This window comes from Cololabis saira, chromosome 6 (genome assembly GCF_033807715.1).
Source record: "Cololabis saira isolate AMF1-May2022 chromosome 6, fColSai1.1, whole genome shotgun sequence".
Lineage (NCBI taxonomy): Eukaryota > Metazoa > Chordata > Actinopteri > Beloniformes > Belonidae > Cololabis > Cololabis saira.
Window position 1 is genome coordinate 17,056,097 of NC_084592.1, and position 15,728 is coordinate 17,071,824.

The 15,728-nt window shown below is 41.6% G+C and overlaps 1 protein-coding gene across 1 annotated transcript in view; it reads right to left on the reverse strand.

Annotated features, from left to right (window-relative positions):
- Positions 1–10,664, reverse strand: part of frmpd4 (FERM and PDZ domain containing 4) — a 44,106-nt gene extending 33,442 nt beyond the window's left edge. Inside the window, exon 1 of the mRNA XM_061723416.1 lies at positions 10,509–10,664. Within this exon, the coding sequence (XP_061579400.1) occupies positions 10,509–10,582 (74 nt within the window). The 5' untranslated portion in view covers positions 10,583–10,664. The remainder of the gene's footprint in view (positions 1–10,508) is intronic.
- Between the last annotated feature and the right edge of the window lie 5,064 nt (positions 10,665–15,728).

Here is a 15,728-nt window from a genome sequence, read left to right on the forward strand (position 1 = left end):
ACAATCAATACCTCAACATTTTCCTTCCCTGGCACCACATGTGATTCCCATGTCACTGACGGAACATACGAAAACACCTCCCTCCAGAAAACGGCCCGGCACAGCCGCACACAGGCAAACACACAGCAGCATCCGTCAGACTCACCCTGGCAGCTTTGGCATCTTCACAAAGCTGAACACATCCATGTGTGCTACAGACTGCAGTCAAGGCTACACATTCAAATTCTCCTTCACTCCGGCTCCATTGTCCTGTACTGTATTTGGCGATGGGGGGAATAAATAATTCAGAAAAAAGTGAAGCTTCCACAAGTCAGGTGGAGAGATTAGTCCTGTTGTCTGAGCCTCTGCATGGCTGAGTGATTGCTGTGTCCTCGCCTCGGCGGCACAAATCCACAGCCCATGGAAAAGGATCTGGCAGCGCAGCTTCCCCCGGTTACATCCTTCAAAGCATGCCTCTGTTAGCTGCGTTAAGCCACCTTCATTTAATTTCCATCGCGGTGGAATGATGTGCAGGAGCCGCACAGTAACAACAGCTTTGGAGAGAGGCAGAGACAACCCGAGCAAAAGGGAGGGAGGTACCGGGGTGGCGATGCTGGTGGGAGATGAGAGTGGAGGAGAGAGAAATGGGAATAAGGGTGTTGCATTGTGAGTATATGAGGAGCACAGTTAATGCAAATAAGGAATGCAGTCAGCTTCCAGGAATTTCCCCCTCAAATATTCTGGGATCAAGTGTCATGGATGTGGTATCTTTTCGGGAAATAATGTCAGTAAAGGTGACACACACACACACAAACGTCCTCACGAAAGCAGCAGGAGCAGCCGGTGAGACAGGAGAGCCTGATGTGTTTCCCTCTCCAGCTGAGGTCTCTGCCTCACAGCTGCATGCCGGGACGCCCGAACCGTACGTTTGTTTAGAGCTTTCAAAGCAGTTCAGCTGATAAACTCCTGATGATGTAATTCAAAAGAGTCTTCAAAACATATGTGCAATCCACCCGGCACGGATGGACACGGCACTGATGCAACAGTACTAATAAAACTGGGAATGTGAGGGACAAGTCAGAAAAAAATTAAAAAGAAATGCCTGAAGCATCTGATTGCTTTTGTGATAATTCTTTTGAAATCTCGTTCAAGATGTAGAGCCATTTCAATTAGTTCAGAGTCATTGAAATGAATCACAGAGCCAGTTAACCTCATCTCTGATCCAGGGAGGTTACTTTCATCTGACTCTGACAGTGTAGATAAAAGCGGCCTTGCAAATTAATCAAACAATTGGCTCTGATATCCCAATCGTTCAAACACATGGCTTCACAAAGCCGACATCAAACACATTATTTAAAGTCATCTGCTTTTCCTGTGAAATAATGTGTTTGAATATAACTATCTGTCACGAAAGGAAGGGCTTGATACAAAACAGTAGGATAAATTAATTCAATTGTACAAAGAGTAAAAACGTTGTTTTGACAGCTGAAATGGGCTCCGGCACCTCGTGACCCTCAATGTGATGAGGGAGGTGCACGGAAATGGATTGTAGATGAGTGTCGTTGAATTCCAAGCTACAAGTTGCAGCTATTTCTTCATCTTTGCAGCAGCCAGTCTCTGATAAAATGTCACAACTTGTAAGACTCTGTAGAGTGAGTCAATGTGCCTTTGCTGAGAGTGATACATAGAACAAAGAAAGTTGTCACTTCTGCTCAGGGTCAGGGTTGGATGTGTTTGCCAAAATAGAAAAAGAAATTGGAGACCGATGGTCTGAATCTGGGAGTGCAATGATTTAATTATTGTTATTCTTTTTTTTTTTAAGTAAAGTAAAGTATTATGGTGACTCACACTGTTTTTTTTTTTTTTTTTGCAGTACACAGTAAGACTGACGGATGCACTGAGGAGAAGGAGTGCGTGTCGAATGATTCGTTTCGAATGAAGCCACAGTGTCCAGTGGCAGGGGGATTGAGAGAATCAGCGTATTCTGGACAGTTATGTCTGCCCATTTGGGTGTGTGGCCCAGAGGCTGGCATGAGTGGCAGAGGATATTAGGGTCAGACCGAAACGTGATCTAAGGCGACTACGGCTGAAGCTTTGACCGATAAAACCTTGCTGTGCTAAACTCGCTTTTCTCTTAGTCCGATTTGAAACGGCTGACATTAGTAAGTTGTAACGCTCGGGCATTTAAAACTCAACAGTGCTGAAATTTTGTCAAGAATAATGTTTTTGGATTATGTGGCATTTAAACTTGTATTGCTTGATATTTGCAGGAAATGCTTTCAAGAAGCAACCGTGGGATCATATGTCATATAAGCTGCACTGCAGACAGCATCACAGGCCCTGTTTAGACCTGGCATTAATATCTGTCCAAAGGGAGCCAATCACAAGTGGGCAGCCAGAAATGCACATTATGTAACCATACCACTCCAGATCGAATAAGGGAAGCATGAACGTTTATGTGTCAGCTCCTAGCATGAAGGCTTCTGCAGACTGCACCATTTTTGCAGTCTCATAAGATCATTACGTCTCAGGCTGCACTTCTTGGATCTGCTTAATCTTGGGTAAGACGTCTGTCGAGAACGGTGCACACAAACTTTACGATGTTTCCTCCTGTAAAGCACTTTGAATCACCTTGTTGTTTAATTGTGTTATAGAAATAAACTTGCCTTGTCTTGCCTTGACTTGCCTTGTAGGCTACGACCTGATGTGGTGGGATGTTCAATCATCAGAATGCGGGGCGGTAAATAAATAACAAATGAAAATGAACCTTTCTTTAGTGGCTTTTTTATGTGCTAAAAATGCTTACAGACCAAGGAGGTTAAAGCGACACTACGTAACTTTTCCACCTTAATATCATATTTCCAGAGTCATTGTGATGGTACATCAACTTACAACAGGTTTAATGACACCTCTGTCATGGTCTGGGGGGGTCTGTATCGCCTTCACTGGCACTATGTAACTTTGAGGTGGATGGTAGGAACCCTGCCACACTACTGGTAAAGCACTACCGCTTTTGTCCAAAGGAGACGCCAAACTCAACAAAAGCTGAAAGTTACGTTGTGCTGCTTTAAGGAAAATGTGTTCCTGGTCATGACTCAAGAGAAGAGACCAAGTTTGGATGTCAGTCATAGCGTTGACTTTTGTCACAGCAACTCCACCATGGCGATTCTTTCAACGGTCATCTTTCTTCTTAGACGTCAAAAAGCCTTAAGAGACGACAAAGTGCACCATCCTCCTCCTAATGTCACTCTACAAGGCATATTCCATATTCACAGCAGCAAATCTGAAATAACTAGCATTATAACTTTAGTGTAGCTATTAAGATATGTTCAAAACAAAAGTTTGGCCTACTTATCAATCAAAAAAAAAAGCTTCATATTTGATGCACTGAGACGGAAATGAGTTACAACATCAACCTTCCTCATACGTCATAAATAAAGCACTAGAAAAATAGGCTTTGAGAGGGGCACGGTGGCGCAGCAGGTAGTGCAGCCGTCTCACAGCAAGAAGGTCCTTGGTTCGATTCCCGCCGGGGACGCTGTGGGTGCTGAAGTGCGTGTTAGTTCCCCCATGACTTCAGTGCCCGCACCATGGGTGGGGTTGGCGAAAGGATCTTTCTGTGTGGAGTTTGCATGTTCTCCCCGTGTTCCCCTGGGTAGCTAATGGGAGCTACCCTCACAAAAACATGCACACAGTCCTGGGCTACACATGCCCCCTCTGGCCAACCGGGGCGCCAGATGGGGTGGGGAGGATCTGGCCGGAATAACGTGATCCTTCCACGCGCTACGTCCGGCCAGAGAAACCCCAAGATGCGGCCTGCTCACTCCTCAGGTTAAGGAGGAGACCTGAGCTCAGTGCAGGGCCCTCCCGGGGTTGGTAGAGGATGGCAATGCACAGGACTGTTAGGTAGGAGCACTGGGTGATAAAATGGGGAAAAAACCGGGATAAAAATATAAAAAAAAAAAAAAAAAAATAGGCTTTGAATGCATGTACTTGCTTACATAATTTAATCTGACTATAGTGTATATGTAATATAGAGGTTATATTTAGTGATCGACTTGTGACAACTGATCGAATCACAAGTTGTCACTTAGCTAGGGATGTAATGTCTGAGAGTTTACAGTATGGTACGTTGACGGTACAGTATACCGTGGTATTTCACGGTGATAGTACTTTAGTATTTAGTATTAAGTATGGACAAACTAAAACAACCTATATTTGGTTTATGCTTAAGTGTCAGCTAAATGTAATTATTTATATTTAGTCATTAAAGTCTCTCTCTCTCTCTCTCTCTATATATATATATATATATATATATATATATATATATATATATATATATATATATATATATATATATATATATATATATATATATATATATATATATATATATATATATATATATATATATATATATATATATATATATATATATATATATATATATATATATATATATATATATATATATATATATATATATATATATATATATATACTATAGTAGAGGCCTTATCTGAAGAAGTATATAGTCATACTGCCTCTATTATGCATCCATCTATTATAGTCCATCTTTCTCTGTCTTTATTTCATTTTTTTTCTTTCTTTAGTCAAATTCAAGTTGCACTTTGGCCTGACGTCACTGCCATGCGCCAAATAAACCATTAATCTACAACAAAGCATTGCAAAGCGACGTAGAAATGTCTTGTACATCTGCAGCTACTGTAGACATCATAATATTAAAATAATAAATTAATTGCCGTCACCGTGACCTTGGGAATCTCACGGTGTCACCACCATGGCTTTACACCACCACGGTATACCGAGATCCCGTATACCGCTACATCCCTACACTCAACACACGTTAATGCCAGGTGTGAACATGCTGCTTAGAGCTGTACACTTGTGCTTGGATCGCTGGGTGTGCTTGTTAATGCCAGGTCCTAACAAGACCATGCAATTTAGAAGCTTCTACTACTTTCTGAAAGGTAGCATTTAGGATTTTTGCATGTGAGCCACTGTCAGGCGACACCCTGACCTAGCCACTCTTCAAGGTTTTGTTTTGTGTGTGTGTTTCTGTTTATGAACCTTTATCTTTGAGTGTGTGTGCAACCTCAGCATCTCCCCCCACTCCCCAATCTCTGTGGCAGTAATTATGCCAAGGCTGCGGTTGATTTATTCATTGAATTAAATATCTTTTAGGAAAGAGTTTAAAGTTCTGAACGGTGTGGTGCCATGAATATTCAGCGGCGTGACTAATTGGGATAAGAAGTGAAGTACTACGCCATGCCTTGAAAAGATTATGGATTTGGTTTTCAGGTTTCACAACACCTGCTGATGACTTTCAAAGCAGAAAGGCTGCAGCCCATTCAGTGTGGTGCCTTTAATGGAGGCACCAAAAGAAAAGAAAACACCCAACGCCATGGCAACTGTGTGCCCGCCTCACCTACAGGTTATTAAACATGCTCATTGACAGGTCATGTTTGCTAGATCCATTTATCCAATCATCCTCCTCAGCAACGCATCCTGTTCAAGGCTGCTGCAGGTTGAATATATCCCAACATGCAACGGGTAATTAGCTGTGCACACAGAACAATCCGGCAGTTTCACAGCCTTGCACTTTGTTCTCGTTAGGTCCACTTACAGCCACCGCATCAAATAGAGACCAAACAGCACATTTTCAAACAAAAATTTTTTTTTTTGATTTGATACCACATGAGTGTTTTAAATAAGTTGGCACAAGAGAAAGTTCACCGACGTCTTGCTGCTTCTTCTTTTGAGAGCTTTTGATGCTTTCAAAGGAACATGTTTTTGTTTTTTTGATCTCATCTTTGTTGGAGAATCTGAAATGTGCGTCATTTCCGGGTCTCTTGTGCTACATTATGATATTTCATAATACATCAAAAATTGGTGACAAGTCGGGACTGCAGCAACAGTTGATTTAGCAGCTGCATGAAAAACATGTAAAATGTACTTGGGAGTTTGTCTACCTAAAAAACTCAATGCATTTAAAGAAAAATAGGACACTTTGAACTGATGTAGCCATCACAAACGAATGCTTCCTGTCATGGATTTTAAACTGTGCAATGATAACAGGCCGGTTTGTCCTTCTGCTCTCACCTAGAGGACATTTCGTCCATTATTTTATCAATATAAAATGAATTTCGAATTTTGATTTGACAAGTTTCCCACTTGACCTCAGTTTAAGCTGAATAAACTTAGATTGTGTTATCTTAGGGTTCCTGGGTCTCTATTTGCCTGCTGGGGATGCCTTCTAGTGCCCTAGACAGTTTATTAGTCTGTCCCAGGACTAACATTTACACATTCACATCTAACAATTTAGAATCCTTAATCCACAGGACCTTCGAGATAATCTAAACCACAACTGGAGGAAAATGCAAAGTCCAGGTGAAAAGGCTCCTGCCTAAACCCCCACAAGCTCCTAGCAACCAGTGCTTTTAGCACAACAAATATATCAAGTGCATGCTTGAACATGTATTTGGTGCACATTGAGTTAAAATAGTGCATACATGAATATTTCCATTTCTTGGTGTGCATCAATTAAATGAATAAACTTGTCAGATTGCAGTGAAAGCTATTTACACGGCTGTTATTGAACGAGTGGCCAGAAAAATGCACCTCAGGGGCAGACATGCATCATAACTAGTCATTTTGGTTGCACATGAAAGAAAAATGCTATTTTTTTTTCATCCAGTTGTGTCATTAATCACGTCAGATTGTTCCAGAGGCACAAAGAGTCGATTATTAAGTCAACAACCACTTTCTTTTCCAGTACCTATTTGCAAAACGTGATAACTGAAAAAAATATTTCCTCATATTCATCGTTTGATGCAGACTTTGCACTACTTTCAACTTAAGATGTTATTAAAGGCTTGCAAGTTACTGTGCCCTGTTTGTCTTTACATGACTTAACTATCAATGTTGGCTACCAAATGCTGATAAGTGGGCCAAGCACAATAACTGGAGCCTCGAACGGATGCACATGGAACGATGCCATAAACTGAAAAGTTATTTTTTAGGGCTGTTTTTTTCTGTGACAGTAGGGTATCTAATAGCATAACTTTAACAGAGTAAAAAAACTCACTGGGGCAGTACATACCACGTCTCCTGAGCACATAAAACAAATACATATATGTTTAATACAAGCTGTAGTAACAAATTATACACAGACTTATAAAATGAACACAAACGCACATCATTATGGCAAATCAGTGGGAATACATGTTTGAATTACCAGTAGCCTTCATTCAGCCACTTCCATCATAACAAGCACAATAAATTCACTGTTCCTCATGGACATTGACTAAGAGTCATTAGAGCTGAAGTGAGAAGCTAAAATACGACTTGCATTAATCACCCTCGACTGCATTTATTCCCAAACAACCAACCCTCTTGCTATTAGTAGCATTGATGCTCTCATCATTAGTGATATGCCTGGCTGAATTATGAAGGAAGCACAAAACATCATCTGACAGCACACTACTCACTGAATGACTGTGAAGATGCCCAGATCGTTGTCATCGTGGTCCATCGTTGTTGACAAGCCTGCTCAAGTTTGCTGCGGTACTTGAGTCTGTTTTTCCCTGTCCAGGCTTTTTTCTCAAGCCCTTTTTTCCACCGCTGAAGGCCCTTGTACTCCCCCCAGACTCCAGACTTTCTCTCTGCTTTGAATTTGACTCGGCAGTCAACTGAACTCGTCCAACTTGGCCATACAGTTATTATTACATACAGTGCGCCTGTCCAAGTGAATAGCCCGTGCCCTGAGGGAGGAGACCGTGCTTGTCGCTTCTGCCTCAATAATGAAATAACATCACATTCCGGGCCAGTGCATTAGAAAACCCAGAGAGATCAATGTTGAACAGCTGCACTTCAATGGATTGCTGTGCTGGTTAAGACTATCTCCATCAGCTCTCATGAAAGGGATGTTCTGTTTGGACGGGATTCAACAACACTGCTGCTTTCCTAAACACTTTTAGGGTTGTAATATTTTTCCAGCAAAATGATTTGAGCAATGAGTATCATAAACATCACCACTTATTGTTTAATAAATACAGTGCAGTTTTTGTTTTTTAGCATGCAATTAAATTACAATGTCTAAAATATTTGACCTATCTACAATGCAAATCATTTGGAAATGCCATGTGTTTTATCATCCATTAGAGCTTAAAAATTAAGCCTTAGCCTTAATCCAGACTCTATCACTGTCTGCCTGCCAACTGTCACCCCTACCCGCCAAAACTAAATCCTATATAAACCAACGAATTAGGTTTTAACCTTAATATTGCACAGTAGCATCAGGTATTGCCTTTTTACTTTGATTTATTTTAAAAGCAGTATATTTTAAGCATTTTCTCTTATTTTTTTGTATTTAAATTATTATTGTTATTCTTATTTTAGTGCATTTTCCCAAAGCTATTTTAACATCATGGTAGTTGACACTGGATTATACCATGCTGATTCTTTCATGCATGAACGGCATACACAGTCTTCCATTAGTTATGAACTGAGGCACGTGTCTGCCTCTGCAAGCAAATGGAGCTGCTTGCATAACGCAGCGCATGCCATGTACACACAGGAGTTCATGACAAGTGAAAGTTCAGCTTGTTCTGTAAGAATAAGGCGTCCTACCCGAGAGTCTGAGCTTGTTTTTCAATCAAACGTCTTCTTTTTTTTTTTTTTTCATGCAAGGCGTACACCTGAATAAAGCTGCGCCATGCAGGCTGCGCGCCGCACTAATCACGTAAAACGTCTCGGTTTATTGGGGAACTGGCATGACCATATGGCCACATGGCCACAATGGAGTGCGGTTTGATGTTAATGCAGACCTTTCAGTAAGTGAAAACTGCACACGAATCCATCCAATCATGTGGCGCAACACTCGCCCCTGGGCCAAAGCGCGCCGCATTGGTGGCCTGTTTTTCTGTGTCACACAGGTCGCAGCACTTAGACTGGGGACAGAGAGCAATAACAGTGCGCCGCATGTGCAGCTAAGAGTCATGTAAAGCGTGTTCTCTTGGGTTTATAACGGCGATGACATAAGATTGTGATAATAAGAAGTGTGCGCTCTGAATTTACGCGTTGTTCACCGCATGTGGGCGGACGGCTCATTAGTTTCCTTACAACAAAGTAAAGTGGCATGCTTTGAAAAATTCATCTGACAGCTTACATGACTGCAACTGTTTGCTTAGTTAAATACATTCAAGGGGCACGTGAAACAAATAAGGCAGGCTATAGCATCAAAACTAAAAAATACATACATTCTGGAGTTATTTCTACCGTGAAAAGACTTGAAAACAAGCAAGGAGTTGGTTTTCAGTCCATCAAAGCAGATTTGTGATTCACATAGCACTGGGAGGGACTTTTTCATTACTTTATGGAGCAGAACAAACAGTTGATGCAGTCATTTGCATAAAATGATGAGAGTCGCTCCATGCGGAACAGAAAAATGCACATCAGTATATTAATAACTACTGCCGGGCCCACACCAGAGTTAATAAATGTATTTGTAAAAGCTGTCAACTTCATTTATTCCACGTGACTCAAGCCTTTTGTCTGGGAAATATAAAGCAGGATGATTATCTGTGTTTTCATTAGAAAAATACCGATCATGCAATAAGTGATTGAACGGTTTGTGAATGAGCTTAATGGATCTGGAAGACAGTACATCCTTATATTTTCATAAAAACAACTAACTGCAACAGAACAGGGCACAAATATCTGCAGCAACCATCTATCGAAGCAGGATGCGCGCAGAAGTCCACAGACGTCACGGTCACTGAGATCCCAGGATCACATTCCTCAAATCAGACGCGCCACTCCTGTGTCAACACACAAGCCCAAGCTCCTCCCTGCTGCCCTGGGAGGATAGGATTCACAGCATCCAGCAATTATCCGTAATGTTGGAGAAAAATCAATGTGCCCGTGGAAAGCTGCTAAGGTCACCAAGTCGGTCACTTGCAGCAGAAGCGGCGCGTCGCTGCAGGCGCGGCTCCGAGCGAGAGCGCGCATCGCTTCTCATTGCGCGGATTATGGCAATTATCAGCCCGCAATATGGAAGATAATTGATTTTCTCATGTGGATGTGGTCATCTAATAACACAATTGAAAGTGTCAGTTTGAACAAAACTATCTCGAAACTTAAACTGATTTCCTTTCTCCTGTTCTCCAAGTCAACCATGTTCTTTTTGGTGTATTTGCAGTTTTAATTGATCATGTTGTTACTTTACCTCAATGCTCACACCTCAGGCATGGAGAAAATGTGTTTTTTGGTATTGACAACACATTTTGAACTTAACCTTAAACTCTAGATTCACCTTCAACAATTGAAATTGCACATCTGCAGCAATACATTTTATTTGTTGCACATATTCCCAAGAGGAAGTAAAATACAGTCAAAATAGGACACAATTTGACCTGAAATAATATAAACTGCTATTGTGAACTGATTTTGATAATATAAATGATAAAGAAAGAAGAAAGCAGGAAAGGAAGCAGCTTTAGACTCACCTTTGCTGCTCTTGGCTGTTGTCCAAATAGTTACCAACACAAATGTCTTTTTTGTCTCTGTTGTGAAGTTGCATGTCTTTCTTTCTCAGGTACGTACTCACAAGTGGGTCTAATGAGGGACAAGCTCAGAGTGTGCCCTCGATGCAGCTCAGAGGATCCGGGCCATGCAGCATGGGGAGGGGAGGCCTTTGAAACGTTGATAGTCTGGTGTAAATTCTTTTAACTGCAAGGCGATATGGAGAAGGATGAAAAATCAATATGGTGTGGCCAGTAATGTTTTAGGGATCAGGCAGAAGGGGGGAAAGTGAGATGGCATAGCTTAGCTTAAACACAGACACTGTGTCTCTAAGTGGATAATCAAGTGCTTGTCTGACATTTAGATTGCATTTTCTTCTCACCATTACTCCCATTTTCCTCCTTTATTGTAGGAAAGAGGCCCTATCAGATGTAAGAGGCGGTAATCACGCTGATAATTGCGCCCACCAATCTGATAGAAATGCACTCATCTCGGAGGATTGAAAATTACGTTTTAGTTTTCATGTCTCAGTTTTCCAAAGATTAATGTGCTGTTTGCCAGCGCCGTGCTAAATGCATCGATGCTTGTGAGCATGCCAAGGGCATAAGTTGGAACTTCAGGGTGTGCCGCCTCCTGGAAATTATGGGGCGTCTGTGATGAGTCACTGAGTTCAAAACTCTGTATCCACAACCTGTTAAAGTGAACCCCCACCATTTTTTTGCCAACTGTATACAGACCAGGAGACGTGCAGTGCATGTGCAGCACTGTAATAACATCCCATGTCTAAATAACAGGCTTTCAGAAATAAATTCTTCCAGAAGCTACGATTTGAGGCAGAGCACTGCCATCCCAGTAATAAATATGATCAACACAAGAAGCGGGGAAGCGTTTCCAGGGCTGGTGTGCCAGTCGCTTTTGGTGGCCCTTTGGGATTTATTTGATCTTATTAAAGGTTCCTAGCTCTGTAGTGTCTGTTGCCTGAACAACAGCGCCGACAAGTGTCTGAAAGGAGGCATCGCATTTAGATTAAATGAAGCAAACGTCTCTGTTTACACTTGTTCTTTCAATACTTGCTGCTGTATTTTCTGATGGGTCACACAATATGGACTTTACATCTGTACATGTGACATCTTGGATCTCCTGGTCCTTTATGAGCCAACCAGGGTCACGCCCACTTTCTGTACCCAGGGTTAGAACCAAACAGGTGAGGCAGCGTTCAGTTTTTATGCTCCTCATCTGTGGAACAAACTCCCAGAATGCATCTGGGATACTGGCACTCTCATTTGCTTAAAGTCAAGGCTGAAAATCTGTTAATTTACTGCTGCGTTTCAGTACAATACAATACAACTTTATTTATAAAGCACTTTAAAAACACCAACATGGTCCAAAGTGCTGGACAGGCAAATAAAAGACAACACACCATAAGGCACAGGGCACATAAATGAAACAATCATGATAAGTTAAGTCAATAAAAAGGATAAAATAGAAGATAAAAGAATAAAATACTAAAAAGGATAAAATAAGCACAACTGTCTTGCTAAGTGTTAAAAGCCACGGAGAAAAGGTGGGTTTTAAGAAGAGATTTAAAAACAGACAGAGAGGAGGCCTGTTTTATTTGCTGAGGCAGGTTGTTCCAAAGTTTTGGAGCTGCAACAGCGAAGGCGCGGTCCCCTCTGAGCTTCCTCTTAGGCTCTCTCAGGAGCAGCTGATCAGCTGACCTGAGAGAGCGACTGGGGGAATAAGGGTGTAGGAGCTCAGAGAGGTACAGCGGGGCAAGACCATTCAAGGATTTAAAAGCAAATAAAAGAATTTTAAAATGAATCCGGGACTGTATGGACAGCCAGTGGAGGGAAGCTAAAATGGGGGAAATGTGCTCAAATTTGCGAGTGCCAGTTAAAAGGCGTGCTGCAGCATTTTGGACCATCTGGAGACGGGAGATGGAAGAAGCACTAACCCCCACATAGAGGGCGTTGCAGTAGTCCAGTCTAGTGGTGACAAAGGCATGTATTACTGTTTCAAGCTGCCGTCTTGAAAGAATTGGCCTTATTTTAGCCAGCTGCCGCAAGTGATAAAAACTGGATTTGACAACCGCCCTGATCTGGCTGTCAAGCTTTAGAGCTGCATCCACTTTGACCCCTAGGTTGGTGATGGTTGGCTTTACATGCTGGGCCAAGGGCCCCAGATCTGGAATGGGTGTTCCAGTGGTGCCACCAAAAACCATCACTTCAGTCTTTTTCTCATTGAAGTTTAAAAAGTTCAGAGACATCCAGGCCTTTATGTCGTCAAGACACTTAAGTAGGGCAGTAACTGAGTAATTGTCTTTCTTTTTAAGTGGGACATAAATCTGACTGTCATCTGCATAAAAATGATAAAAAATCCCATGCTTCCTAAGTATGGAGCCAAGCGGGAGCAGATACAGGGAGAACAAGAGAGGGCCGAGGACCGAGCCCTGCGGAACCCCACAAGAGAGAGGAGCGGAGGAGGACACAGAGTCGCCAAGGCTGACACAGAAGGTTCGGTCTGCCAAGTATGACCTGAACCATTCCAGTGCTACGCCCCTGATGCCCACCCACTGCTCCAAGCGAGAAATTAAAATGTTATGGTCCACTGTGTCAAAAGCTGCCGTTAGATCTAAAAGCACAAGAATAGCACAGTCACCTGAATCTGTGGCTAAAAAGATATCATTAAAAACTCTTAAAAGGGCTGATTCGGTGCTGTGCAAAGATTTAAAACCGGATTGGAATACCTCAAGAATGTTGTGGTCTTTCAAAAAGGCCATTAACTGACTGCAAACTATCTTCTCGAGGATTTTTGACAGAAAGGGTAGTTTGGAGATCGGCCTGAAATTGGCAAGAGCTGCAGGATCTAGTCCAGGTTTTTTAATCAGGGGTTGTACAACTGCATGTTTAAAATGTACAGGGACCACACCTGAGGACAGACTACTATTTATAACTGCAAGAACAGAGGTTCCAACAGTGGGGAAAACCTCTTTAAATAGTCGAGGAGGGACAGCATCATTTGGAGAACCAGAGGGCTTCAACTGACCAACAATCCCCTGTAAACCGGACAGAGTCACAGGGTCAAACTGGTGAAAGGCAGCAGAGCAGGTGACAGAGATTGAGGGGTCACGAACAGTGAGTGGAATGAGAGCCCTAGCAGAAGAGACCTTATCAATAAAAAAGTGAAGAAATGTAATCCACCATAATGCACTACAGCCTTTATTACTTGCATCTAATTTGTTTAATTCTTTTTAACTTATGTCTGTCTGTCTTTAATTTCTGCTTTTAAAAACTCTATTACTTACATTTAAAAATATATATTTGCATGTAAAGCACTTGTACATGAAAAGTGCTATACGAATAAACCTAGCTTGCTCTGCCTTGCCTTGGCTTTGGGATGTAGTGTGGTAGATTTGATTTTTATTAGAACAAACTAAAAGGAAAGGCAGATGATGGAAGTTGTGAGTCAAAAATGACCCTTCTACCAAACGAACAATGAACTTAGAATGAAAATAAGCAGGTATCCTTTTACAATGGCAACACAAGTAAGTTTTATGCAGCCATTCTCGCAGTACAGTCATGATTTCCATCAATCTTTAGTTCTTATGAGTCAAAACCAGATCCCAACAAGCAGCCTCATCCTCAGTGTTGCCCTTCAGTCAACCACAGATGAAGACTCAACCGCTGCATTTATCCCATCATTTCCATAGAGACTTATCAACTTACCAGTGTGTCAGCATAAGTTTAGCATTTGGTTATCCACAATGTCATATTTTCATTAACTGTCATGGAAAACCTGCAGAAAAGACACTCCTAATGCCACTTTCTTTTCTTTTTTTTTTTTCAAATAAAAGAGCATTCATTTATTACATACGTGTGCCACAGTTGCCATCACTTTGTCCCCAGAATTCAACCATACGACCTTTGAACCAAGTCAAACTGGAAACCTCTTGGCTGCATCTCTGATCAGTCTTCTCCTTGTATGAGCTGAAAGTGTAGAGGGACGGCCAGGTCTTGGTAGATTTGCAGTGGTCTGATACTCCTTCCACTTCAATATTATCGCTTGCACAGTGCTCCTTGGGATGTTTAAAGCTTGCTTGGGAAATCTTTTTGTATCCATATCCAGCTTTAAACTTCTCCACAACGGTATCTCGGACCTGCCTGGTGTGTTCCTTGTTCTTCATGATGCTCTCTGCGCTTTAAACGACCTCTGAGACGATCACAGTGCAGGTGCATTTATACGGCGACGTGATTACACACAGGTGGATTCCATTCATCATCATTAGTCATTTAGGTCAACACTGGATCATTCAGAGATCCTCACTGAACTTCTGGACAGAGTTTGCTGCACTGAAAGTAAAGGGGTTGAATAATTTTGCACGCCCACTTTTTCAGTTTTTTATTTGTTAAAAAAGTTTGAAATATCCAATAAATTTCGTTCCACTTCATGATTGTGTCCCACTTGTTGTTGATTCTTCGCAAAAAATTACAGTTTTATATCTTTATGTTTGAAGCCTGAAATGTGGCAAAAGGTCACAAAGTTCAAGGGGCCCAAATACTTTCGCAAGGCACTGTATTTCATTTACATGTCCTGACTGAGGTGACAATGAAAAAGCAAACATGGTCTGGTATCGCCATCTAGTGGTCTGTTTTTAAAATTATTTTTAAATCCTCCCTCCAACAAGAAGGGTGCAACAAATCTCCAGACATGGTGACTCATACTAACCTGTTGACTAAACATTTTTATGTCATGTCTCTTTCAAATTACCAATATACCTGTCCTCAGGTGACTTGGGAATGTGAGATCTGAATAACAAAGCTGGATCCTGCAGAGATCTAATTACCCTCCAGACCCGAGCTAATGAATCAGCAGGAATATGAACTACGTGTATCCTCGGAAACCTGTTTGGATGACACAGAGGTGTTAATACCTCATTTAGCAGGCTGAGTGTTATAATCCTGCTATCCACACTGTCTGACACTGTCTGAACAGTCACCATTATTCATGTTTAAATGTATTAAGATTTTACAAAGGGTGAAACAACTTTCTTTTTTTTCCTCGTATGGATAAATAAACCTGACAAAATGCTCTATTTCACAAGGGATTCCAAAACCCAGTTGCACATTGTCCGTTCTGTCCTCCTTCATGAGTTTGATGCATGTGTGAGCTCCATCTATCCCTCCGAGAAACAAATTAAGGGGGAA